This window comes from Diadema antillarum, unplaced genomic scaffold, assembly GCF_040938485.1.
Source record: "Diadema antillarum isolate AM-2024a unplaced genomic scaffold, OU_Dant_1.0 seq00000693_RagTag, whole genome shotgun sequence".
NCBI lineage: Eukaryota > Metazoa > Echinodermata > Echinoidea > Diadematoida > Diadematidae > Diadema > Diadema antillarum.
The window spans coordinates 3,405,013-3,432,637 of NW_027271598.1; the positions used below are offsets into that span (position 1 = coordinate 3,405,013).

Here is a 27,625-nt window from a genome sequence, read left to right on the forward strand (position 1 = left end):
GCGAGCGGGGAGGCCAAATGGATGAACAGCTACAGCTGATGAACAGTATACAGCTGGCTCGCCGTAACAAACGTACACAAACGCACCGAATCCCTCTCACGCTACGTACCAGTGGGTTCCTGCATTTACACACATAACTATGGGGGTTCCTCTAGCACTAGCCAGCGCATCGGAGAATATCCTGTACCTTCATCATTGCATGCAGTGTACCATCGGTACCGGCCATGTATAGTACCACCATCCAATCAGCACCCTTGATACGAGGCGCGCGCCATTGTGCCTTGCCACCAACCAGATCCTCAAAAACACGTCCGCCAATCAATTAGTCCTTGATTTTCTTGAAAATCATTTCGATAATGGACGAAAATGATAACGAGGAATAGGTAGTAGCTTATTGCAACACTATGATTTCGAATTCATTTACCTACGGTGCATTTCTTATCATGAGTTGACTACAGCACAAAGTAACATCAATGAAGAATTTGCATACAAAATTGGCAGGCGAACTGATATTGATACTGTACATGCGCAATGTTTAGATTTTCGATTTTCTCGCTCATCTCAGTGGAAAATGGCAGCCAATCTGGAAATGTACGGGTGTCTACGAGAGCAATAATTACCATTCTGTTGCAGCTTCTTTCCAGGTGTTCAGAACAGTGTGTACTCGGAAATCGCTGTGAAGAGCAAGAAGGTATATTATTCAAGGCTCCCATGAATTTCATTTTCTTGATTGAGGTCTGAACTGTTCAAAACAACGAATTTAGTCAAATGGTTGTCATGGTGTTTGCAAGCGGTGGCATAGCGCCATCTTGTTCAAGTATGGCCGTCTCAAAAGGTCATGTCACTCGTGGTGGTCTTAATTTTGGCCTCGTAGGACATTTAATTCAGGAATTTATATAGCCCCCTGGTTATGCTTTCAAATCATCGCCTAATGTCAAATTATTTAGTTGTATTTTGTTGTATTCTTTATGTTATTTGAGGTTGGACATCTCGAATATTATTCGCCTGACATCTGCTGGCGGCTGTTGAGACTGATGTTGTTCTGATGTAATGATGCGAGCAGTATAGATTCCATTCAGGCTCTTCTGCTATCCCCTCTTGAGTAAAGTGTGTGTGTGTGTGTGTGTGTGTGTGTGTGTAGGCGGAGATTAACTGTTAGTGTTAGAATCTTGTGGTATTAAAAGTTTAATTGCAAATTGTGCATACCGCCTGGTTACGTGGTAGTGTACAAGTAATACTGCAATTGCGGTGAGGCTCAGGCATAAGGACGTGACTGATTTTAAAAAAAAAAGGACAAAAAGTAGTAGCTACAAGTGTAGATGAGGAAAACTGGAGTGACTCGATTCGCCTAAAAATCTGCATCTCCTCATGGGGTGGGGGGGGGGGGGGGGCTCCTGCTCATAAGACACTCTCCCCTTCGTATGGAATATAACAAGTTACATTGTCATTGTATGAGCACCCCTGCCCTGGACAGCCCGGAATGCTCAGGAGGCCTCCTCTTCACTTGTCATCCATCGCACATCTGACATAGACAGCAGCCACATACATGTACAGAGCTACCAAGTCTCACGCATTTAAAAAAAGGTCCGTCTCAAGATCTCACGCATGGAACCCATTTTTCTCGCGCATCGGGACCATAGCTCAAAAGATTAAAGTGATAATTGCAGTCGAAGGTATATTTCCCTTTTGTCTTTAAAGATAAGTAAAAAATAGTCACAGTTTACGTTTGTAAGTATGCACCAGGTCACACCATTAACTACCTATAACAGCTTAAAAAAAACAAAAACATAGAGACTCAAGAAATTGCCACAAATTTGCGTGGTGATTTTTTGTTAGAAACTAGAGTCTACACATGTCCACTCTCCATGATGAAAAGAAGAAAAACATTCTGTCTGTTCATTGTGACAAAGATCAAGTTTTAGTGGGTTCACTCAATGCGGGACAGCCACCTTATTGGCCTGATCTGACTCAAAAAGTTTTTCTGCGGCTGTCGCCTCTCCACTCAAAAATCAGTGCCGTGAAACTAAAGTCTGCATTTCTGACATTATTTACAAATATTCTTGAGGGCAATTCCGCAGTTAGGAGGACATGACATCAATGCACAAAATTGAAAAAATGTGCCTCTTTGTCTTAATCTTTGATTTGGGTATTTCTAATACCATGGATATTCAGAAATCATGAAGGTCTTTCAAATTCAGTAGATTTTATTTTTCTTAAAATATTCATTGACTTTGTTAGATCTAAAACCATCGTTAGAAATGTACATGTGGGACTGGGGACCATTAAAAATCACATAAATGCAAATTACAGTGAGTTCCTTGGATATTTTTTTTCCTCCATGTTTTGCTAAAGGGAAAAAGATGAATAAATCTAAATATTTTCTGAGTTCATGTGATATTTCATCAATTACAAAGGGTGAAATGATCTGCAGAATTACTACCAACAAATGTAACATTAACTGTAATGTTACTACATGGTGTAACCATGCTTTTGGGGGTCTAGTTAAAAAATATTGTCAGTCAAACTGCTGAAAATATTTAAGGGAACATATGTTATGATGCAATAATTGAAATTAATGCAACACTTTGTTTGTACATAAATAACTTACATTTTTGCACACTTTTTGTCACAAGACATTGATGTTTTAGTACATTTCCTTTTTAGGTAATGTTACTAACCAATCCTTTAAGTTGCGATGGCAACTCAAATATTTGGTGAATTGTATTCATTCTTTTATACATCATAAACCTGGGAAGGATGAACATGCTTTTAACATGATTTTGACTTGAAATGATTAAATGGTGATTAAGTAGTAAAAATGAATATGAAAATTAGTAATTTTTAATTTGTAGATGAAATGTAACATTACTAAAACCACGGAATTGCCCTTAAAAGAGAAATATAAAAAAATCAGAACTAACCTGATCTTGTGCAAGTAGGATCTATTCCAAATTACTCTTCTGCACTGATAATAGAGTAGCTGGGTACTCGAATTTGTAAGCAAACTATTCACTTTGTAAGTATTTTGGGTTCACTTTCTACATGAGTTTGGCTGTCCACCAGCCTTTGGGCACCATTTGTGCAAGCATCCCGCGGCATCCAGCACAGACAGCACATGTTTGATTTTCTCAGAGACTTTTTCCAGTCTCCAGCTGGTTGTGGAGACTAATTTTATTGGCGAGGTCTCCAAGACATCTCTGTAATTTTGTGGAGACCCATTGGCGACCTGCCAGAGATGTTGCAGAAATGTCTCCGTGACTGAGAAGACATCTCAGAGATGTTGCTGCAACATCTCTGTGACTTTGGGGCAAATAAATTATACCCTTGTTTGGAGAGGTCTCTGAAGTCGCCTCGAAGTCACTTTCTAGATGAGAGCGCAAGCCAATTTTTTGTCAAGTTACGAGTTGCACAAGTAGTGGTGACTCAGTCATGGCAGTCACTAAGTCTACACTGAGTGAGATATGCCCTTAACAGAAATTTGACTTGTATTATTGTTATTATTATTATTATTATTATTATTATTATTATTATCGTTATTATTGTTATTATTATTATAATCATAATTATTATTATAATCATTATTATTATAGATTTATCGGGGTCGCACTTAACTTTTTTTTTAACTAGCCAGGCGGACTACTTAGAATCAATTTTGATACTGAAGCGATTTTTTGGCTAGCCAGACGGACTAGTAACTTCAGAATTTTATGATTTTTAGCTAGTCCGATGTGATTTTGGGTGGCCAATGGCCAGCGGACCATCGCCAATTTCGACCCTTGATAATTATTATTATTATAATCATAATTATTATTATTATTGTTATTATTATTGTTGTTGTTGTTGTTATTATTATTATTATTTTCATTATCGTTATTATTTAACTTCCAAAGTGTTTAGCTTATGCCAGAATCCATTTTGTTCACAAGGTAAAACAAAAACAAAACAAAAACAAAACAAAAACTAAAAAATTACGTGGTCTATATATGAGAAACAGGTAGCATCTTTCATATTTGAAATATCTTATACAAAGCAAGGAATTTTCGTGGCATGAAATTTTCAGGGGTTGGAACCAACAGCTTTCTTTGCAACATGAAATTTTTGCAAATTGCCTCTGGCATCCAATGCATTGTAGTGTAAACATGAATTTTTGCGTGCATTTTAATTTCGCAGATCTGTGCTCTCGCAAAACTCACATTTTCTGGTTTAGAAAATTCAAGAAATTTTCAGGTTTTACAGTAAAGTTAGCCTTAGTGTTTTTTTTGTGTGTGTTTGTTTGTTTTTTGTTTTTTTTTTGTTTTGTTTTTTACTAGGAGAGCTGTCTCACAAGTGTACAATGGAGTATTCTTTCATTCCAGTCTATTTTCCTTGTGACCTGTCATTGAAAATAACATTCTTGGTATGGGCCCCTTAGCCTTCATACTTTCTTGGCTGGTTGCACATGAACATTGTGGGTAATAGTAAAGGAAGGTTTAGAAATCTTGATAATCACTTGTACTTGTCATGATGAGTAACAAGGAACCAAAGCTGTTCTGTGGTTGTGCTTTGTTGTGTCATGTTTCTTGAAAAATCATGCATAAATTTTGCGAACAGAAACCCTGTCCCAACCCGACTCGTCACGCCTGTCACTTCGCAACAGCCCTTTTGCTGAAAATGATCATGCTGCTGTGATTGCTCATGTCTACCTGCTGTGTGGATGGGAAGACCTATAATTGCTATGGGTGTAGAATACAGGTCAAATTAAAGATTGAGATAATCAAGAGACTATTGTGAAACAAGTTTGTCCATTTCTCGAGAATTGTTTCTGAATTCAGATACATGTAGGAGAGCAAATGTCACAGAATGTGTTAATATTCACACTGTCTGAAAATTTTATTAAAGGGATGGTACAGTATTGGTGGAGATGAGAATTGGGCTTTCAACTTTTTGCGAGATACCAAGAAAACACTTATGATATAGTACAGAGCATACCATTTTAAGAGGAATTAAAAGTTTATTTGATGAAAATCGGGTTTGGAATGACTGAAACATCCAAAAACAAAGTAAAACAAAGCAATCGTAATAAAGTGTGGATCCCACACTTTATTTGAATCGCTCTTTTTTGGATACACGTGTATCTCAGCCATTTCAAAACCAATTTTCATCAAATAAACGTTGAATTCCTCATAGAATTACATGCTCTTTCATATTTCATAAGAGGTTTCTCATTATCTCACCAAAAAATGTTAGAAACCTGAAATGAGGTCTCAACCAAAACTGTACGATCCCTTTAAAGGCATAAACTGTATAAAGATCCAGAATTTTTTTTCCTGTTTTAGTTTTGGAATGCCATCAATATAATTGTGTTTACTCTAAACACAATAGAAGGTAATTGCATACTGATAGAAGAAACCCCCAACAAAAGTGTAATAGTACCCGCAATAGTTGCAAGATGCAATTTTATCGTACTCACAGTAATTGTCTCTGTGTAAATATTGTATTGTTTCTGAAATAGAATCCTGTCTGCTACTTGCGCTATCATAAAAATCATAAGAGTAATTGCCTCTTGGCCCAAACATACATGTCACATTGTATTTTCAAGTCGGTTTGAATTACAAAACTGATTACGTACATACACTGTATATACATGTACCAAGGGAGAACTCGTACATAAGTGTACACAATGCAGTCCAAAAAGTTTATTCTTTACACACTTTTAAACTCTGCCCTGCCTATACATTGTATTTTATGTGACAGTATGGCAGCCGGCCAGGCTACCCAGCTCCCAAGGGGTGTCATGTCTGAGCCCCGCATCCACTCCATGCCCAGATACAATGCCCTCCAGTCCAGCGATGATCGATTCCTCTTCAACTCCATTGGTGGTGACAAGGAAGAGAGCAAGCCTAACAACTATGTAAGTGCATCACTTTGATACAGGTCATGTTGTTGCTTTAACATTTGGTATGTTCTTAAAGGCATAATTTACCATTTGCAGATGAAACAAAAACCCAGCTTTACAGTGCTTCAAAATAGTTCTAAAATGTGAGTTAGGGATAGAAACAACCAATGTAAAAATTTGAGCAGTATAATCAATGTTAAGTATTGTTAAATATACAAAATGTGAACAATAATTTAAAAATGTTTCCAGACTAAACCGTCTACAGTTACGGTTTAATGAGGAAAATTGTGATATCTCCTTATATTTCAGGTTTTATTGCAAAAATCCTTTATGGTAGGATGTTTTGTGATACAACTGACCTACACGTATGCATCAAATGTGATATCTTGTACATTTTTTGAATCGCTGCTCCCAAAGGTAAACAGGACCTTTTTAAGTTCCAGTTTTCATACTACTACAGTAAATATCCTTTTATAGGGAAGGCTTGCAGCCCCATGCAAATGGCATACATGTAGAAGTAGTAGTTAAAGTCTTTGAATGTAGTCATGAAATTATGACCTAATGAGGGTACAAGTGCTTTTTGCCTAAAGCAACAAGTGCCACATATCAGCAGACTCAGGATGTTCACTTATTGAATGCGCACATACTTCATCATTGTAAAGTCTGTTGGATCAACGCTCGGTATGAAAGAACCATACTGTAAACGTCAATATTTTCGCGCGATTAATTTTTCGCGCTGAGCGGCTCGTAAACATATTCGCGGGTTCTTAAATTCGCGCTCCACAGCGGGTTAATACACAGTCTCTGTTTTCATCCAGCGATGCCAGCGTACGATAAGCGACGTAGCGAGCGGCGCGAGTGCGAGTACAAGCGCTCAACTACGTAGTACATGTGTATTTTACTCGATGTACTGTAGTACTAGTACTGTAGTCGCGGGGATGTAGCAATCGGCCATGGGCTCGGTGCGTGCGGTGCGTGCGATGATACTGCTATATGCGTAAACATGTCTGTGCTACGTAGCTGTATCATCGACGAAGCGCGCACAATTCAGGCCGTTCAAAATGTGCATAGAAAATTGCGAAGATATATTCGCGCGTTTTTGAATTCGCGCTAGCCGAACGTAGCGCGAAATCCGCGAAAATTAATGTACCGCGAAAATTTCCACGTTTACAGTAGTACTATCAGAAATGTACGCAATTTGGGAGCTATCAAGTTTATTTTGTATATTTTGGGCATTGCATAATGATTTGTTTGTCTACCTCCATTGTGCAGTATAACTGGAAGCCCAGTTCAACCTTTGCAGAGCAGCCTTCGTCCGTTGTACGCAGCAAGAAATCCAAGAATAGAGAAAGGGAACAAAATTCATCAGGGCAACAGGTTTGTCTCTTTAAATTGACTAAAGACAGATAACAATAGTAGATGCAATATTTTCTTATTTCCTGTTCATTATTGTCCCCGCCGAACGAGTTCGAGCAGGGGACTATGAAACGGGCTCCGTACGTGTGTGTGTCCGTGTGTCCGTGCGTGCTAACGAGAGTATGCTTGTGTGGCTAGGAGAACAATAGTGCACAATAGATGGCCTTTATTCCGTCAGGCTTGTGTGGCTAAAATTTTTGCTTGTGTGTCTATTTTAACAAAAGGGAGAACAAAGGGGTAGACACACAAGTATATCACCGTGAGGTCGTGCGTCCGTCCGTCCGTCCGTCCGTGTGTCCGTGTGTGATCAAAATCTTCAATTTGCTACTTCTCTGTCATTTATGAGCCAATTTTGATTCTGTTTGCTTTATATGATAGCACTACATGGGAGCTTTGAAACTTTTACACAGAATTTCAGTCGTGACCTTTGACCTTGACCTTTGACCTATATTGTACATTTTGCTACAAAATGCTACTCCTTCGCCATTTCTAACCCGATTTCGATTCCGTTTGCTTTATGTGATGGCACTAGGTGAGGGCTTCAAAACTTCTACACAGAATTTTGACCTTTGACTTCTTTGACCTTTGACCTTGATTTTTGACCTATATTGTACATTGGCTACAAAATGCTACTCCTTCGCCATTTCTAACCCGATTTCACTTCCGTTTGCTTTATGTGATGGCACTAGGTGAGGGCTTCAAAACTTCTACACAGAATTTTGACCTTTGACTTCTTTGACCTTTGACCTTGATTTTTGACCTATATTGTACATTTTGCTACAAAATGCTACTCCTTCGCCATTTCTAACCCGATATCGATTCTGTTTGCTTTATGTGATGGCACTAGGTGAGGGCTTCAAAACTTCTACACAGAATTTTGACCTTTGACTTCTTTGACCTTTGACCTTGATTTTTTGACCTATATTGTACATTTTGCTACAAAATGCTACTCCTTCACCATTTCTAACCCGATTTCGATTCCGTTTGCTTTATGTGATGGCACTAGGTGAGGGCTTCAAAACTTCTACACAGAATTTTGACCTTTGACTTCTTTGACCTTTGACCTTGATTTTTGACCTGTATTGTTTATTTTGCTACAAAATGCTACTCTTTCGCCATTTCTAACCCGATTTCACTTCCGTTTGCTTTATGTGATGGCACTAGGTGAGGGCTTCAAAACTTCTACACAGAATTTTGACCTTTGACTTCTTTGACCTCTGACCTTGATTTTTGACCTATATTGTACATTGGCTACAAAATGCTACTCCTTCGCCATTTCTAACCCGATTTCGATTCTGTTTCCTTTATGTGATGGCACTAGGTGAGGGCTTCAAAACTTCTACACAGAATTTTGACCTTTGACTTCTTTGACCTTTGACCTTGATTTTTTACCTATATTGTACATTGGCTACTAAATGCTACTTCCGGCGGGGACATATATTACGCACCGCGTAATTTCTACTTTTCCTTGTTAATTTTTGTTTAGTACTTTTTAAGGCATTTGTATGTAAGAGTTCATGTTGACTTATTCACTTGAGTACCCTTTTAGCCATATTGGCAACCGTTGTATATACTCTAGATTATTTGTATTCATCAATGAATATTTCAGGTTTGATAGGAATGATTCTTCAGACAGATTAGGTAGGACACAAGCTATTTTTGCACTTCCGGAAGTAAAAAACCAATATCAAATGTTTCCTGATGCAGGCGTGGTTGAATATATCTAGAAAACAGTAGTGTATGTTACATTCCATGCATGCAAGGAGAGATAAACAGTATAATTTGTGTTAAAACAAAAATTGCAGCAAAGAAAAAGGCTAATGCTATTTTCTCTTTGTCTCTATAGTGAAGTGAAATGGTGGATGATTTCAGTGACTAACTGAAATTTAAATTGCTATACATGCTGACCATGTATAGTAATTGATCTCAGAGATACATGGTAGTCAGCTTTCTGACCTCTGGACTCTACTCCTTCTTATTTTGTTACAGCTGCCACAGAGGGCAATGAGCAATGGACCCAGCAGGCGTCGCACCCCGGCCACCTACCCCAGAACCCAGCAGGTTGCCTCTTTCCTGGAGCGGGAAGAGCTGGAGAATCTTCGCCACCAGCTGACATTTAGTGACGTAGATGACGTAAGACCCGTAATATTTAATCATTTACTGTATAAGCTGTTATTTTCGCATACAGATATTTTCACTAATAAGGAAGCCACAGACATTTTCACGAATTGACCCTGCCCTATCGTAAATACAGGATTAGCCTAGCACATGGCAGCATTTTTGTGTGTTGCTAAATTCGCGATCCAATAGTGATTTGTAAAGCCTGCAAAAATTAAAACCCTCGTGAAAGTAACAGCTTATACAGTAAACCATCTTGTCAATCCCCCTTCCCCATTTCACCTCTACCACCATCTTTTATATGTGTATTTTCTCTGCATGGACATCGATTCATGGAGAGAAATATCTTTCAAAACAAAGCAAGGACATACTGGCAAATTTTTGAAACCTCTTGCAAATTGGGCAAATGATATTCAAACTTATCACCCATCGTACATTACATTAGCTAACTCACTATTCAAATTGTAATATCCCACTAGTCATTTAACTTGATTTGTCGTTAACATTGTTGTCCCCGCCGAACGAGTTCGAGCAGGGGACTATGAAACGGGCTCCGTACGTGTGTGTGTCCGTCCGTCCGTCCGTCCGTCCGTGTGTCCGTGTGTGCGTCCGTGTGTGATCAAAATCTTCAATTTGCTACTTCTCTGTCATTTATGAGCCAATTTTGATTCTGTTTGCTTTATATGATAGCACTACATGGGAGCTTTGAAACTTCTACACAGAATTTCAGTCGTGACCTTTGACCTTGACCTTTGACCTATATTGTACATTTTGCTACAAAATGCTACTCCTTCGCCATTTCTAACCCGATTTCGATTCCGTTTGCTTTATGTGATGGCACTAGGTGAGGGCTTCAAAACTTCTACACAGAATTTTGACCTTTGCCTTCTTTGACCTTTGACCTTGATTTTTGACCTATATTGTACATTTTGCTACAAAATGCTACTCCTTCGCCATTTCTAACCCGATTTCGATTCCGTTTGCTTTATGTGATGGCATTAGGTGAGGGCTTCAAAACTTCTACACAGAATTTTGACCTTTGCCTTCTTTGACCTTTGACCTTGATTTTTGACCTATATTGTACATTTTGCTACAAAATGCTACTCCTTCGCCATTTCTAACCCGATTTCGATTCCGTTTGCTTTATGTGATGGCACTAGGTGAGGGCTTCAAAACTTCTACACAGAATTTTGACCTTTGCCTTCTTTGACCTTTGACCTTGATTTTTGACCTGTATTGTACATTGGCTACAAAATGCTACTCCTTCGCCATTTCTAACCCGATTTCGATTCCGTTTGCTTTATGTGATGGCACTAGGTGAGGGCTTCAAAACTTTACACAGAATTTTGACCTTTGCCTTCTTTGACCTTTGACCTTGATTTTTGACCTGTATTGTACATTGGCTATAAAATGCTACTCCTTCGCCATTTCTAACCCGATTTCGATTCCGTTTGCTTTATGTGATGGCACTAGGTGAGGGCTTCAAAACTTTTACACAGAATTTTGACCTTTGACTTCTTTGACCTTTGACCTTGATTTTTTACCTATATTGCACATTTTGCTACAAAATGCTACTTCCGGCGGGGACATATATCACGCACCGCGTAATTTCTACTTTTCCTTGTTAAACATTTGAAATGGCTTTAATCGTACAAATACAAGTAACATTGCAGGCAAACGTTCTATAATGAGATGGATATGATGAATGAGGTGTATTTTGTGTGTATGTGACTATTTCCTTGAAAGATGGAGCAGCTTTACCAGGAAGTATGTGAGCATGTGTGCATAACAGATCATTTGCACACACAGCTTTTATTTGGCATGTGTCGTAACAGCTGGCAAGAATGTAATCAAAGACTTATTGAGTTGTGCTTGCTCTTTGCTGTAGATGTGTGCAAATATGGCTTAAACAGTATGCACTCTGTATTGGAATGCTTCAGACTTTGAGGAAATAGCAACATTACGTCACATGTTTTTATCTCCCCACCCCCACCCAATGGTGAACACATAAACATAGTATGGTACATTGTTTCTGTGTGAGGATTCTCTGAGTCTGCCAAAGCAAAATATTGTCAATTTTCTATGAGGTCTCTGTTCAAGAGGTTTTTGTAATTCGGTTCATGACATCTTATTTGGGGTTACCACAGGGAAGTTGCATCGAGGTTTTATTTGTCGTAAAGGTCAGGTGATCCGCAAACTGTCTTGGGCTTTCCTCTGTTTTATTATTTCAATTGGTTTGTGAATTGTGGGAGGAATGTGTGATGATACCAGAACCAAAGGAAACTCATTTCTTCCACATACATGTGTTCAAAGAAATGTGGACAGGTTTCTGACACATTGCAAATCTCCCTGTATTATGTTCTTATTGCAGCAAAGCACAGACAGCCAGATAGTGGGAACGGTGAGCAGTGCGAACAGGGCCAACAATGTCAGGCCTAGTGAAGAGGTGGCATCTATTGAGGGGGCAAGCAAGAGGCCATCCTCGGTGCTGGACACAATATTTGTGAATGAGATGGTAAGCAAGCCGTAGAACTAAAGACCCAATCCAACCCAAGTGACCCGGGTTCGAACCCGAGTCAGGACTGAGCAATGTTGTGTGTAATCATACCATCCCCTCTAGCAAGAGGCAAAACTCTCTGTCCCTCAGATAGGACATTAAATGGAGGTCCCGTGTGTGAGAGAGTCACAACTCATGCATGTAAAAGATCCCGCTTCATTCATTCATCGCAAAGAGCAGGGTGTTTAACCAGGTGAATTGGTCCTGCCTCACATCCTACTGGACCTCATGGAAAACCAGCTTAGCATAGCTGAATATGGGCTGTCCAGCCATCTTCTCAGATGGAAAAGTGAACAAACAAACGAACACTGGGACAGAAGGATTGCCCGATCTAATCAATGTGCACAAATTACAAAAGTATATATCAGGATGGTTGCTGTACTAGATTAGGTTTTCTCTCATTACTTCTGGACATTTAGACTGTTACAAGCAAAGTAATGAGATAACTTATAACAAAGTGAAAAATCAGCCGATCTGTTGTCCTTTTCATCAAAATGTTAAGATGAAATTCACAAAATTCGCCAGCTGCCAAGCAGGGAAATTCACAAAATTGCAGTTGTGCCTTACTAGTATATCATGCCAAAAATATATTCTGTCTACATATTGGGCAATTCAATGAATGTAAGGCTGGCCAAGATACCTTTGAACATATATGCGTGTACAACTATCAATCTGTAACCTTCACTGAAGGTTTTGTGACAATGTTGAGTTAACAAATCATCAGAATTGAGTTTTAGAAAAAAATAATGTAGACATGAGCAGTATGTAATATCCACCACTGCTCACCAACAGTATGATTGAACTGCGTTTCACTGACAAATACTAGTGCAAGACATCCGTATGTGAACTTGAATTTCACTTAAGTCACAAGAAAAAGGAAAGAAAAAGCAAAGCCTGAAATTGAACATTGCACATTAACACAAAATAGCCAATAAAAACTAAAAATAGCCAATAAAAACTAAAAGGGATGATATTTTTGAGTTGTTAGCATTGCATGAGTGGAATTGAATAGCGTGCCACAAAGTGTCGTCAGTCCTTGTTATCTCGGTCATTATTATCGAGTATGTAGGAGAGAGAACATTAATCTGAAACAGTAGAGTTAGTATATGGAAGTAATGACAGATTCATGTATGGCACTGTATACTCAAAATAATAAATGTTACTTGAAACTATTAACTGTCCTACTTTTTTCATGAAGAAGCCTGGGTAAATGGCATACATCAAAAATATATGACTCATAGAATATTTATGTTTTTAAGTCATCAAATGTTAATGGTTCAAAAGGGATGCATGGCTAGATTATATTTATTTCAGAACAGATATGAGTCTCAGATTGTATGTAGAGATAATTTGTGACTGTTACGAATAAAAGTAATGATAAATGTGTTTTCTTTTTTGTTTCTCTCTCAGCCTGACCGGAATAAGATTGTTGCCAGACTTATGCAGATCAGAGTGAGTATTTTCCTAATGCTTTAGTTTAAAATGTTTATTCAAAATTGGAACCTATAATGGAAATTAATGAGAAAATGAATGTGTGGTGAATTGACAGGTAAAGAGGGGGATGTGTTCTCATCAAGAGCTAAAACTGGATAAAGTTGTGAACTTGCAAAGAACATTAGATCAGTACAAGAAATTGTTGAGTATATGTCAAGAGTGTCAGAAGTTTTTGTAACCCTCAATTCAACTGAAAAAGGGAGATATATTTTCAGGATTTGAAAGTTTTCGTCATCTCATTATAACTGGTGAAGATTTTTGGTAGCAGTCATGACAACAGTGCCAAAAAGTGGATGTTATTACAGTGATGTAGGTCAAACAGTATGCAACCATGAAGCATATATTAGATGGGATATCCTGTCTGTGCGTGAGTATATGGTGTCTGTCTGTCTGTCTGTCTGTCTGTCTGTCTGTGAATGTGTCTGTGTGTATGTATGTATTATGAAATAATCTTTGAATTCTGATTTGTGGTTCTTCTTCAGGACTACCTAAGGCAGGCCAGTGCCATGATGTCCACGCTCCAGAACTCCACTGAGTCTCCGGAGCGAGACGACCAGGTTGACAAGCTCATCCGGCTCCAGGAGCACCTGCAGGAGCAGGAGCGTGGGTACCTCGCTCTCCTGGAGCGCATGCTGGCAGAGGAGATTGGCCTCGCTAGCTCTGTCTCTGGTGTGGAGTCCATTACCAGCAACGACCTCAATGTTGCCGAAGCTGCTGTCAACGGAAGGAGTAGCCAAAACTCGGGGGAATCGTTTTCCACGTCTGTGGCCGAGTCTGCATCCATCAACATCGACGCGCAGTCGGACATTTCGGAGGCTACAACTGTGAGTGGAATGCTCAGCTATTGTTCTCTCATTGCAGCATCAGAAAGTGATATTCTTGGCGCTCTATTTCTATTCTTATTTTCAACACTTGTACCTTGTTAACAGCTTAATTTAGCTCACCCTACGTTATCCTAACATTCTGTGTGTTTATGTTCAGTACATGAGAAGATGAATCTTGAACTTACAATGTTTGACCATGTGCCACAATTCTCCTTTTGTATGAAACATGACAGCAAGATTAGAGGAGAGGTATTTATTTTTGTTTTGACCCCCCCCAAAAAAAAATAAAAAAATAAAAAAATCAGGCACCATTTGAATTCAAATATGTGGCTAGATGTATAATAAAATGAATTCCTCTTTAGCGATTATGGTCAGACATTCAGAAGGCAAGATTCATTTCTCTCAAAGTAGGTAGTTGCTCTCATGAAGTTTGCATGTGTGTTTCTGGTAATTTGCTGGCTGTTCGTTGCTCTTCTCAGTTTTGGGAGTTGGTGGTTTTGTTTCCTTTCTTTCTGGGAACAATATCCTCTACAAAGTTTTGTTGATACCGTCATGAAACAAATTGTACTTGTAGGAGGGTACCCTCAATGCCCGCACCAGGCCGAGAATCGAGAGCCACCTCGGTAATCATTCTTGCGCAAGCGACAATGATATCAGCGATTCCGAGGCCTCAGTGCAAGATGACGCACATTCCGTGGCCAGTAGCCAAGCCACAGGGTCCTTTGGCCTGGACACCCAGGAGTTACATGAGCAGTACAGCTCCATGCTGCAGAAGTACCAGGAGGGGGATGAGGACAGTAAGGGGATGGCCTTGGGCAGGATGAGAGTAGAGAGCTGGAAGCAGATGCCCACCAACAGCGTGTCTTCCCAGACGTCTTCCGTATCCACGGCCAGCCCAGAGGAGGTACGCCCGATTCTCAACACAGGGTCTGAGGCCGGGGATGTGGTGCTTTCCTTGCAAATCTGGGGCCCAAAATAAGGCTTTCTAAGCGGGGCTCATGTGGTTGCATGGAACTTTTATGTTTACGTCCATGAATCATTGTATTAGTCACTTTGGTGTACTCTTCTGTACGAGAGTATTCATACAAAGTATGTGCATGTCTTGCCATTTTACTGAGGTACTGCAATGTTTGCCAATCATTACATGAAACAAAATAACATTGCAACTTTTGGGACTTGTGATATATCTGTGACGAAGCTGACGTTATTTGATATAAGGGGAGAAAAAAATTACTTTATTGAGATACAGAGACAAATCAAATGTAAACTCTGTATAGGTGTACTCCTAAGAAACAACAGCGAAACTCACCACGCTTAAAGATTTGTGCTTCAGCTTTTGCCATTTTATATAATGCTACTATTGTTTGATGAATGCATGCGCTATGTTGCTTGAGACAGTTTGTACGTTATGTGTATTTGTGCTTCACCAAACAATGGCATAAAGGCATTACAACTGCATTATGAGGATAGAAAGCCGAGAAACTGCAGCCAAGTGCATCCCCTCAGCAAATGCAGCAAAGATTTCCATGACTTTGTGGAGAGCATCACATTCTAGGTTTTATGACCCTTGTGTCTTTTATCACTCCTTTCTGTTAGAGTGCATGCATGATGCAGGAAAGACTGTACAGTGTGAAGTGTCTGACCAAGAACATTTCAATCTGCATTGTTCACAAATGGTCGTATCACACCACTTTCCAAGTTAATGCAGCTTGCAGTGTAACAATGTGCCATTGTTTCTGTAATAATGTACTGGTATTGTACATATGCACAAGTTTGAATCTACATAATGGTAAAACAGTTAGATGCTGTTGTTTTAGCAGAAATGCTAGCCTGCCCCTTTTTTTTCTCTCTCTTTTTTTTTTTTCATTTTCATCCAGTCATGATATTTTTGCGAAATGTTCAGTATGTGTAGTAATGAAAGTAAAACCTCATAATGTCATTATATGCTATCGTAGGTCAGTTGACTGGTAATTCTTCATGATAGCTGTTTAATTTAGAGACTATGTACATTAAGATACACAATCAATGACTGATGAATCATTTACTTGTCAGCAAAGAATTAACACATGCAACAAAAATCATCTCATAACACGTGAACGATGTTCTGCACATTATAATGTATCTGACTCTTAACCATTCTGTTTCTGTCAAAATTTATAAACTTTCACAATTTAGTCCATGAAAAATATTAACCAATGTCCGTAATAATCTGTTAGAATGTTGTATCACTAATATTTCTGAAACCTTATATTTGTCACTAGGGAGCATTACTCATGACCCTCTAAAATTATTTCCGCCTCTGTTATGAAATGAAGACTATTTGCATTCTTTGCTATGTCCCTGATCTCTTTACAGAACAACTTTCACATACATGCAATACACACATACACACACGCAAACCACTTTCAGTGACACGGAGACATTCATAACCATTGATAAACAAAGGTGAAACAGATACTTGAACACCACATTAAAGGACAAGTTCACCTTTATATACAAGTACACTAGATTTAGAGACTGCAGCAATATTAGTAGAACACATCAGTGAAGTTTGGGGAAAATTGCACACACAAAAAAACATTTAAAAGTTAACATGAATTTTTATAAGCCAATAAACCCATTCTGGTTGGATTTAGTAATCCTCAGTCTGCTTATTGCTAGTAAGCACAAATCTCTTACAATGCAATGAGAGCTGATCAGGCCGTGTTAGGGCCTTTTAATTTTATTTATTACCCTGTACTTCTTGTTTGTACTTTTCAAATATATTTGTAATTTGAGGGATAGATATTATTGATGATTAAGTATATCCTATGCAACCAATATGTAAGGATACTTCTTCATCACAGTGGATTTCTGAGAGGAGTATTCTTTTGTTTTTGATTTTTTTTTTTTTTTTTTTTTTTGGGGGGGGGGCAATTCTGTACAAGTTTGGATTGAATCTATTCACTTACTTATGTGTAAGTGCATCTTATTAAGTGTACAACTGAGAAAGCTTATCCCAGTAGATCCGTTTAATGGAATATACCGAACATCCAAAGAAATGGTACTAAAAAGATGCCATTTGGCAATGGTTTGATAGCCAGGATAGCATATGTTACATTCTCAAAGTTAAATGAACACTCACAGTCCAGATAGCTCCAGCGGCAGCCTCGCATCACTCATGCATCAGTGATGTTCCCACACCTTTAGCAGGCTGTTCCATTGGTCATGCATGGGCGATTCTGAAAGGAGTGTGTTTGTGTGTGTTTGTATGTGTCTGTCTGTGTGGGGGGGGGGGGTATTGTGTGTATGCTTGGGTGTGCACTGTTCAAGGTTGCTGTACAGAAATTTATCATTGGGCTGCTGATGTGTGAGATTTTTTTTTCTCTCAATTCGGTGGTCGAAAAGAATGCCACATTTTATTCAGGAAATACAAGTCCTCAGTAATATAGATGCAGTCTAGGCCTACCAAACCCTGTAAGCGGATGAGTCATGCATTTTATGTGAATGTGTGTGTGTCTATGTGTGTTTGTGTATATTTGAGAGCTGTGTTGTACCTCTCACATGCAGTATGAGTGAATTGAATTGATCACCAAAGTCTTGTATCACAGTGTGTTGCTGATTATATGGCTGCTCGAGTTGCTGGTAAAGGAATTTATTATGGACTATTGTATTTCAGTGTCTGACGACTGTGTTGAATAGTGGATTGAACTCTAGGTATAAAGCAAGAGTTGTGTAGAAGAGCTGGGCAGAAAAAAAAAATGGTGCAGGCAAAGGGAAGGGGTCTAGGCATTCATGCCTTTGTCATTGGCAGTAAGTCTCTTTAAGCACAGTATACACATACAGCTTTGTAATATTGCTGTCAAGATTGATAGTTTCAAAATATGAAACTAGCCTTGACGGGTGCTGGAGTTGATTTGTTTGTTTGTGTAATGTACCACATATTTTGATTTTTTTTTTTAACCCTTCCACAGGATGAGCTGTTTGCCAGTTTGACTGTATTTGCTGTAGTTACAAGGTGTTAATAATTTCCGACGCATGCAATGATTACTGATTCTCCAGTGGTAGCACTTGCACAGCTTTAGGTTTCCTCTTCTGTTTTCATGATTTGCATTTGTTGTGTTATGTTTGTTGTTGCCTTCATTTTTAAATTCAAATATACCAACTTGCTTGGAAGCACTGCAAACATCTCAGTGCATACAGTTTGACTGCATGATTTCACTGGTATATGTATGGATTCCTCATTGGCAGTAACTTTTGCAAAGAGTATCAGGACAGCAATAATGTCATACTTGCTTTTACTGTGTTCTGGTCGACTTTCATAGCATAAAATCGGACAAATTAAAAAAAAAGATTGAAAATTTCACTTGTATCAGATGTGAAATGAAGTTAAGGAATATCAAAGTTCCTCAATGTTTCCAGAACAGTGATAGTGATTAGAGTGATGTGATCACATAGTGCCATCATAAGTCTTATTCACCTTTACTAAATCTTAAATTCCCTCTTTTTTGTAAAGAGTTCAAGAAGAAGAAGAAAAAAAAATTGTCATTGATTCTTTATAGGACTTCAAATCATTTTAGACTTTTAGCAATTTAGCACAAATGACTCTGTATACAGTAGGAAGGGGGTTGTAGTGTCTGAATTGTTGATGAAATGAATGATTTATACTGTATTTTCATGTTCCCACCCATGGGGGAGTTTTAATGCAGTGACAATGCTTTGGCTACATTGTATCTGTATATGATTAATATCACTGATTTGAAAAAAAAATATTAAGTGTCGAAGTGCAGACTTCACATGCAGATATTTTGATCAGATTTATTAAGAATTTCTACGCCTGTTCATTTGACTTCTTTCTTCTGATTGCAAGTCGAATGCAAGACAACTAGAAATCAGATTGTAATCTCCCTTCTATGTGTCTTTTACCTTACAGCTTTTTTTTTTCTTTGTAACAATATCCTCAGTTGTTACTGTCTCATAAACCATCATATGTAAGCATTTTTTTTTTTTTAGAACACCCATGCAACAAGATTGGATGGCACATGCAGATTGAACCAATTTTGCTTCCCAATTGTAATTCTTGTAACCAGTTTTCAGCATATCAGTTTCAGAGGAATTTTAAGAACATGATACTTACGTGAATTATTTTGTGGAACCTAATGCTTGGGATATTCATTTATCCACCGGTATCCCCTCTCTGCAACCGGAAAAAAAAAAAAAAAACTTCACCATCCCTTACACTGTATTCCCTTGTTGTTTTTCATGTATGCAGGGTCAGAAACAGCAGGATGTCTCTGATCAGATAGCAGCTCTTGAAGGATTAAGAAAACAGCATGACCTGCTAAAGAAGATGCTCAAACAGCAAGAGGAGGTGAGTTATAAGTAGACTGAACTCTTGCGCAATATTGTATTGATTTGATCGATGCATGTGGCAGTGCCCCAACAGAGCGTTGATGCTGTTTGGTGTTATGCTGTTTTGCTGTTTTGGTGTTTGGCTAAAATGTAATATTTAAAGTCGTCAGAAGAGGCATCAACATTAAATGACGACAACAAACAGCAAGAGAAGAATAGAGTTGCTCCCGCAATCACAATGATGTTATTGGGGATATTTGCCCATGCTCTGTGTGAACACACTTTTGAACACTTTTGTGAGTGACAACAGCTGGTAAACAAAGGACATAAATCTGCCTGCTTCCTTGATGATGTATCAAAGGGGAGGTGCTGTAGTGCGAATTAAAGTCAAAGTTCTTCGAAAAAAAATCAGTGTATTAACTATTTTAAACTGAAGTAAATTTTTGGTAGAAAAAGAAAATATTGTGCTTCAATTTTCATTGAAAGAAAGACAATGTAATTTGATTCTTGTGTAAATCTATTTGTTGGAAATGGGTAGGACGCATAACTACCGAGTATAAATCAGCACTATCTTGTATTGTCTCTTTTCGTTTTGTGTCATTCTACAGCTGAGAACACTCCAGAGCAGACAGGCAGCCTTGATGACACTGCAAACTCAGATCGAGAGCAGGCTCAATCACTCAGAACAGGAACGCCCTGATGAAACATGTAAGTCCACTCACTGCACTAGCTTGTCTTCCAAACATTTAAAGGGAGGGTATAGTATTGGGTGAGGTGAGGAAAAATGGAAAAGTGAAATTGATGGTTTATTTGACATCTGTTCAAGGTCTATGATATCCTCATTCCACCATTTAGTTAAATGATTATTTGTAATTTTAAACAGAAATAAACATTTACTTTGTTATTGTCATTGAGATTATGAAATAACTTCTCATTTGCCTGTAGGGAGAAGTACTTAGTCCATTGTCATTACGGCAGTACAGCTGTTAAGCTAGTATTGAGCCTATGAATTGTCCTATAAAGGAACCAACAATTTTCATGTGAATGCTGATCATGGAAGATTCATGAGTGACCATATGTCTCATTTTGTGTGATGTTGCTTCTAGTGATTATATGCAGCTGTGTAATATATCTCACAAAGGACCGTTTTGTTTTTCCTTCATAGAAATCAAACAAATGATAAATTGATATTATCCACTGTGAGTAAACAATTCTAATTCCCACGATCTCTCCAGTATCCGTCAGCACACAAGCCACAACAACAACAGCAACCACCGCTACCTCGGCCACGGAGGACATCGCACCTGTAACAACGACAGCTGGAGTGGGCAGCAGCGCGGCAGGTGTCCCCCTGACAGCCAGCGACCTGCAAGAGAGACGCAGGACCCTGATGCGCATGCTGGCTGAGCAGAGAGATTCCAGAGCAGGAGAGCTGCAGCAGGCCAGGACGCTTGACTGGATGGACCATTCAGAGGTATGAGGAAAGAGAGCTTTCTGTTGACCGTGTTTGCATTTTCTGTTATCCGTACACCTTTCAAAAAGTCGCAGCCGTCAGATGCAAGGTATCCTTGCTCCACAAGACTTTGCTCGAGTTACCAACGTTATCTGTAGAATTGCACTGCTGCCTGCCTTTATGGTAGGAAATAAATCCTTTTGCAGTTTTTATTAGCTCACCTGAGCCAAAGGCTCAAGTGAGCTATTGCGATCGCCCTTCGTCCGGCGTCCGTCGTGCGTCGTCCGTCGTCCGTCGTCCGTCGTCCGTCGTCCGTCGTCCGTCGTCCGTCGTGCGTCGTGCGTAAACTTTTTACATTTTCATCTTCTTCTTGAAAACCCCATGACCGATTTTCATCAAACTTGGCAGGTAGCATCCCTAGGGGGTTAGGAACTCAATTTGTTAAAATGGGCACCATGCCCCACCCAGGGGGCCCCCAGGGGGGCCCAAACCCCCCAAAATTAAGGAATCTGTAAAAATCTTCTTCTCTAGAACCAGAAGTGACAGAGCGAAGTTAATACTATGAGTTAGTACATTGATGACTGTAGTTTCAAGTTTGTTCATGGCAGAATCAGGGGTGCCCCCCTTGGGACCCAGGGGAGGGGGGTGGGGAAGGGTTCTAATGGGGCCTAAATTGTACATTTTCATCTTCTTCTTGAGAACTCCATGACCCATTTTCACCAAACTTGGCAGGTAGCATCCCTAGGGGGTTAGGAACTCCATTTTTTAAAATGGGCACCATGACCCACCCAGGGGGCCCCCAGGGGGCCCAAACCCCCCAAAATTAAGGAATCCGCAAAAACCTTCTTCTCTAGAACCAGAAGTGATAGAGCTAGGTTAATACTATGAGTTAGCACATTGATGACTGTAGTTTCAAGTTTGTTCATGGCAGAATCAGGGGTGCCCCCCTTGGGACCCGGGGGGGGGGGGGGGGGGGGGGGGGGGGGTGAGGAGGGGTCCTAATGGGGCCTAAATTGTACATTTTTATCTTCTTCTTGAGAACCCCATGACCCATTTTCACCAAACTTGGCAGGTAGCATTCCTAGGGGGTTAGGATCTCAATTTGTTAAAATGGGCACCATGCCCCGCCCAGGGGGCCCCCAGGGGGCCCAAACCCCCCAAATGAAGGAATCTTTAAAAATCTTCTCTAGAATCAGAAGTTATAGAGCTGAGATAATACTATGAGTGAGTACATTAATGACTGTAGTTTCAAGTTTGTTCAAAGGAGATCCAGGGGTGCCCCTCTTGGGGGTAGGGGGGAGGGGGGTGGTTGGAAGGGTCCAAATGGGGGCCTGAATTGTACATTTTCATCTTCTTCCTAAAAACCTCATGATGGATTTTTGTCAAACTTGGCAGGTAGCATCCCTAGGTGGTCAGGATCTCAATTTATCAAACTGGGCACCATGCCCCACCCAGAGGGCCCCAGGGGGCCCCAATTCCCCCAAATTAAGGAATCTTGAAAAAATTGGGCCCTTATTGTACATTTTCATCTTCCACTTGAGAATGCCTCGTCAAATTTTGGTAGAGCTGTGAATAATTTAGATTAGTGACTGCGTGAAAGGTGAACTTGCGATACTCAGGTGAGCGCTAGACCCGCGGGTCTCTTGTTTGAGTACTGAAGGCATGCCTTGTCAACTTGAGGAAATTGTTGGATCAAGATGTTTATGTTCTCTCTCACTGTGGATGATATGCTTCTCTCAAAACATTCTATGCTGCAGTGAATGGATATCTTAATTCTGTGTAGAGGTTAATACGACAGATAATATGACCTCTTATATTGCAAGTGCTCCTTTCTGAATGATTTGCAAGAATTCTTTGTGTCCAGTGTCCTGCATATCTCCAACGCAATGAGTGTGAAATGAATCAGGCCCCTGTTTCATGAAAACTTAAAATGAAACATAAGTCGGAAACATAAATCAGAATTGAATATTCAGAGACTTATGTTTAATTCTCTGACTTATGTTTGATCTCAACTTTATACAACAGGGCCCAGACTTGTTCTGATAGCTCCATTACAGCTCAACCTCTGTTTTGTCCACAGGTCTCTCCTCCCCTCATCTCTGCGGAGCATCAGGAGCTGAGAGAGAAGCTGGATGCCCTTCAGGAGAAGAAGAGGCAAATGGACGAGTTACTGTCACAGCTGCACGCCTTGCATCCGTTCATGTCCAACACCAGCAATGGCAAGTACTAGTATTTGAATTGCTGGTCACACTTAAAGCAAGTTCTGGGCACCGTTTCATGAAAGTTGTCAGCCCTGACAAGAAGTCAGTCTCTGACAATCACCATAGTAATGGTCAGTGACCAAGCTTCTCAGCCAATCAAAATCAAGGATTTACTGAAATTGTCAGAGATTGACACCTTGTCAGAGCTGACAACTTTAATGAAACGGTGCCCTGAACTCATCATTTTAGAGGAATGCTCACTGATGCAAGGAAACTCTCCACATAAAGCTCTCCGGCAAATGGACTGATGCACCATAAATGTGAAGTTCGACGTTTCAATTATCTCAGTATTCTGCACATGCGATTTCATGCAGATAGTGTGAATACAATGTAAATCTTGTCAAGTGAATGGATCTTTGAGTGTGTTAGTGGTACGCTTTTGATCCTTTCTGAGGAAGACTAAGCAGTCTGGTGTAGAAACTTACATTGCTAGGGGAGCTGATCGAGTCTTTCCCTCTTTTCATGTTATATCTGATGAACAGCTGATTCACTGAGTGTTGCATCAACATCATCCAACCTGAATGAGAACGTGGGGGTCATGGTGTCCACCAAAGATGACGAAGCATCAGATCTGGAAGCTACTCTAACAAATGGACCGGACAGCTTAAGGTGAGACTTCAATCTGATGTTGTGGTCGTCGGGAGTAGAATGGTGTTGCAAATGAACAAAGGTAGTGGCATTGCCCGTGATGGTCATTTCTTGGTTTGTAGGGTGTTTTTTTTTTTTTCTCCCTCATTTAGTTTGTACGTAGATGGATAAAGTAATAACTACAAATTTTTCTTCAAACAAGTCAGATGAAGTATTTTGTTCACATGCAGTAGCTGTTACAGAAGTGTAGGATAATTGCCACAGTAGTGACAGACTTTGATTTAACCCATTGAGGACAAGCTGATTCTGCTATAACACACATTTCCTATAGACACCTTCCTGAGTATACTCGGGAATAGTCTTCAGTGGGTTAAGGTTCAAGAGGATTCGGTGAAAGATAAAGAGAAAAGTATCTCTGTGCTGATAAGGTTGATGAGGTAAAGTTTTCAAGGTAATGTTTGACTTTGTATTTCAGAAAACTACATGAAGTGCGGGAAAGGCTGACAGAGCTGCGAGATTTGGTCCAGCAATACCAGGATACCAGCCAGTTGCTGGATGCTGGCATTGAAGGTGCTAATAACCAACAGCAGCAGGAGCGTGTGGGACTAGCAGTGAACTATGAAGACCCGGATCTCATGAGTAATCTGAGGTAAATTCTTGGAAAATATCCCATAGCTATTTGATTCATCAAACATGATACATAATCTGCTGGCTCTGCTCCTGCTGGCATTTAAAATTCCCTAAATGTAACAGTATGTGTGCTAAAAATTCCTAATCTATACAACATCAACGGCACCCCTCTCCATTCAGGTAGATTTCAGCTCACGTATTGGAGTGAATTCAGCACAAGTTGTGTCATAAGATATGATAAAGCAAACAATGACTTTGTTTATATTGATTATAAATATATGAATATTATGTTATATTTTAACAGGAAACTGCAAAGGGGAGAACAGGTTGGAAGGCTTTCACAAGTTGGCTCAAATCAGGTAAGTGCTCACAACAGATTATTCATAATTTTCAGGAAAGAAAGAGCATCAGTCAACATTGCATTTCTATTTTTGTGCATTTTTTTTTTCACATTTATTCCTATTCATTGAATGTCAAGGTTAACCGGAAGGATAGGTACAAATTATGCAAGATAATGTAAAAGTATTCAAGAAAAATAAATGTAATGGAGTGATGAACCAGTGAATGTAGAGGGATGGAAGACTTCTATTTGCAGAAATTCCAAATATAATTTTTTTTTTTCAGCATTTAGCAGTAATTTTTTGGTTTTTTAAAACCAAAAATACTGCAGGTTTAATGGGCCCAAATTATTACACGTGTTTGTTGCAGGAAAGGTAAAAATACTGTTTTTCCACCAAAAATATGCCTTTTCAGCCTTCAGAATACCGCAATACTGCTTTCAAGGTTAGCACCCCTGCATTTGCCACTTCTCATATTGATTATTTTGATGTGACTTTTTATTGGGCATAGTCAATGGTTACGTAATTGCTTCAGGCAGAGTTTGAACTGTTTCTTACCAGCTTGTACAGAACTCACTACTTATAAATTCTGTTATGGCATTCCCTTCCATCAGAACTGACAAACAGCGTGATTTGCAGATGTGCAATATATTTGAGACCACCGATGGAATGTCTTCTATTTTCCTTTCTTGCCTGTCAGATATCGTTTAGCGGAGATGGTGCACACGTGCAGGTGGGGTCTGGCCAAACCACCAGCACTGTGACCGAGACCGAAACGGAGACAGAGACGGAGAGCAACCACAGTTCAATACTGGCAGCGTGGGGCGAAGACCCCGAGATCAAGGAGAAAGTGAGGTAAGAAATACTGGACACAAATACCACTTTTCTCCAACAGGTCATAAGCAGCACTTTGGGTGTCCTCTTTTGCTACCAAACGCCATTAGCAAATTCAGTGATTCAAAGGCATGAGTTACGAAATTTGGATAGATCTCCGAATGCCCTCTTGCTAGTGGCTTAGATAGTCTTGTCTAATGACCATCTGCTTGCTTCTCTTGCAATCAGTGCAGCAGGAGGACCTTGGCAAAGGCTTATGACACTGCAAAATGTTCAGAGTGATGTGTTGAAACTTGCAGCCTTACTGCAGTGAAAAGTAGAAAGTGGTCAATATCAAATTAGAATGCAATAGAATTGTGTTGAAAGTAATCATGAGATTTATGGCAGTGATGCTATATCCAGGCCCGTTTTATCAAAAGATATGATCGATTGTACATTTCCTTACCACACAGGCTGCCATAGACTTATGATAGAAATCAGCTATAACTCTTCATGAAACGGGGCCCTGAACACATACAGACAACATTGTGTAGGAATATTGATAGACTCTGTGATGATATTCAGTAAAATACCAGTAGACAGTCATCTCAATTACTTACACCCCCACCATTTTGTTTGTTTCCTGATCTCCACAGAAAGCTGAAAGAGGCCAAACAAAAGCTGCGGCAGCTGCAGTCCCTGGTTGCCATGGTGCAGCAGACCCCCGAGGTGGCCACGGCCCTGCCGGACGACCTGGCCGAGCTGGCGGCCGACCTCACTGCGGGCTTCTCTGATCAGGACCCTGGGAATGAGGATGAAGAGGAGGACGATGATGAAGAAGAGGAGGAGGAGGAGGAGGATACTGTAGAGGAGAGCGAAAGTGGTCTCCTGATGGGCGGGGGAGGAGCAGCAGGGCGTGATCAGGTGCCATCCTCCCTCAGTGAAGGAGAGATCCCTCCTGACTTCGCCAGGGAGACCAAGTAAGTCTTTCCCCCCTGTCAGGGTTCATCATCAAATATCAATTTCTAATGAAAATATGCTGTGGCGTTCTTTACTTCATTATGTATAACTTCCCTGATTTGATTTAGATTCTCTTTCTGCATTTGAAACAATATCACAGTCAAGTGAACTTACAAAGTTTATTGAGAAATTCACAGCACTCATTGATCATTAATTTGATAACATGTAATCATAAAACACATTGTAGAGCTACAATGTTGAACGATTCCTTCAGTGGTGTATCTTCAAGTGATATTGTTTACTGTATAAGTGGATATTTTCGTGTGACTAATTTTTTGCGCTCGGCCGGGTGAGAAGAGTTTCGCATGTTTTCAATTTCGCGAAAAACAAGACATCAACAACTGGAACATATGGCAAGCAAAAATATTTGTGTGCTTTTATTTTCGCGCTAGTTTCTGGTTGCGCGAAATGTGCAAAAATTTCAACTCTGCGAAAATATCCACTTTCACAGTAATTTGAAATTATTTGTACCGTAGGAAGGCAAAGATTTTAAGCAAAGCTTGAACTTGATAGTTGTCTAAAAATGTCGTTGTGAAACAAATGTTGTCATTTCCCATTTCAAAACTGTGAAAGAAAGAAGAGGCCGAATATGAGTGAAATAGGGGTACAGCGGAGAGTCAATAAAAGATGTGTATTTGATGTGTGAATGGGTAACTCACTGCTGCATTGTGGTTGTAGTGTTGCTGTGTGGTGTGGGTCTGAGTGCATTATCTTTATCCATATTTTTGTACGTGTTTAGATTTGTATGAGTGTATGCACCTGTTATAATTAAAATTGTGTAAAAGTCTTTCTGGTGTGTTTCAGTTTTTTTTTAGAAATAATTTTGCTAAATATCTTATTGTTTGTAATTATATTCTGTAGTTGATTTAAGTTTTCTGTTCTGTATGAATGCACTTAAGAATGCCTG

At 39.6% G+C, this 27,625-nt stretch overlaps 1 protein-coding gene across 1 annotated transcript in view; it reads left to right on the forward strand.

Annotated features, from left to right (window-relative positions):
• Positions 1-573: 573 nt before the first annotated feature.
• LOC139737421 (pericentriolar material 1 protein-like) overlaps positions 574-27,625 on the forward strand; it is a 56,108-nt gene continuing 29,056 nt past the window's right edge. The window contains exons 1-17 of the mRNA XM_071648095.1: positions 574-691; positions 5,734-5,890; positions 7,148-7,252; positions 9,281-9,424; positions 11,781-11,924; positions 13,377-13,418; positions 13,943-14,284; positions 14,859-15,188; positions 19,536-19,634; positions 20,224-20,323; positions 20,851-21,089; positions 23,149-23,287; positions 23,812-23,938; positions 24,393-24,566; positions 24,852-24,906; positions 25,586-25,740; positions 26,355-26,678. Coding sequence (XP_071504196.1) covers positions 5,735-5,890; positions 7,148-7,252; positions 9,281-9,424; positions 11,781-11,924; positions 13,377-13,418; positions 13,943-14,284; positions 14,859-15,188; positions 19,536-19,634; positions 20,224-20,323; positions 20,851-21,089; positions 23,149-23,287; positions 23,812-23,938; positions 24,393-24,566; positions 24,852-24,906; positions 25,586-25,740; positions 26,355-26,678 — 2,675 coding nt within the window. The 5' untranslated portion in view covers positions 574-691; position 5,734. The remainder of the gene's footprint in view (positions 692-5,733; positions 5,891-7,147; positions 7,253-9,280; positions 9,425-11,780; positions 11,925-13,376; positions 13,419-13,942; positions 14,285-14,858; positions 15,189-19,535; positions 19,635-20,223; positions 20,324-20,850; positions 21,090-23,148; positions 23,288-23,811; positions 23,939-24,392; positions 24,567-24,851; positions 24,907-25,585; positions 25,741-26,354; positions 26,679-27,625) is intronic.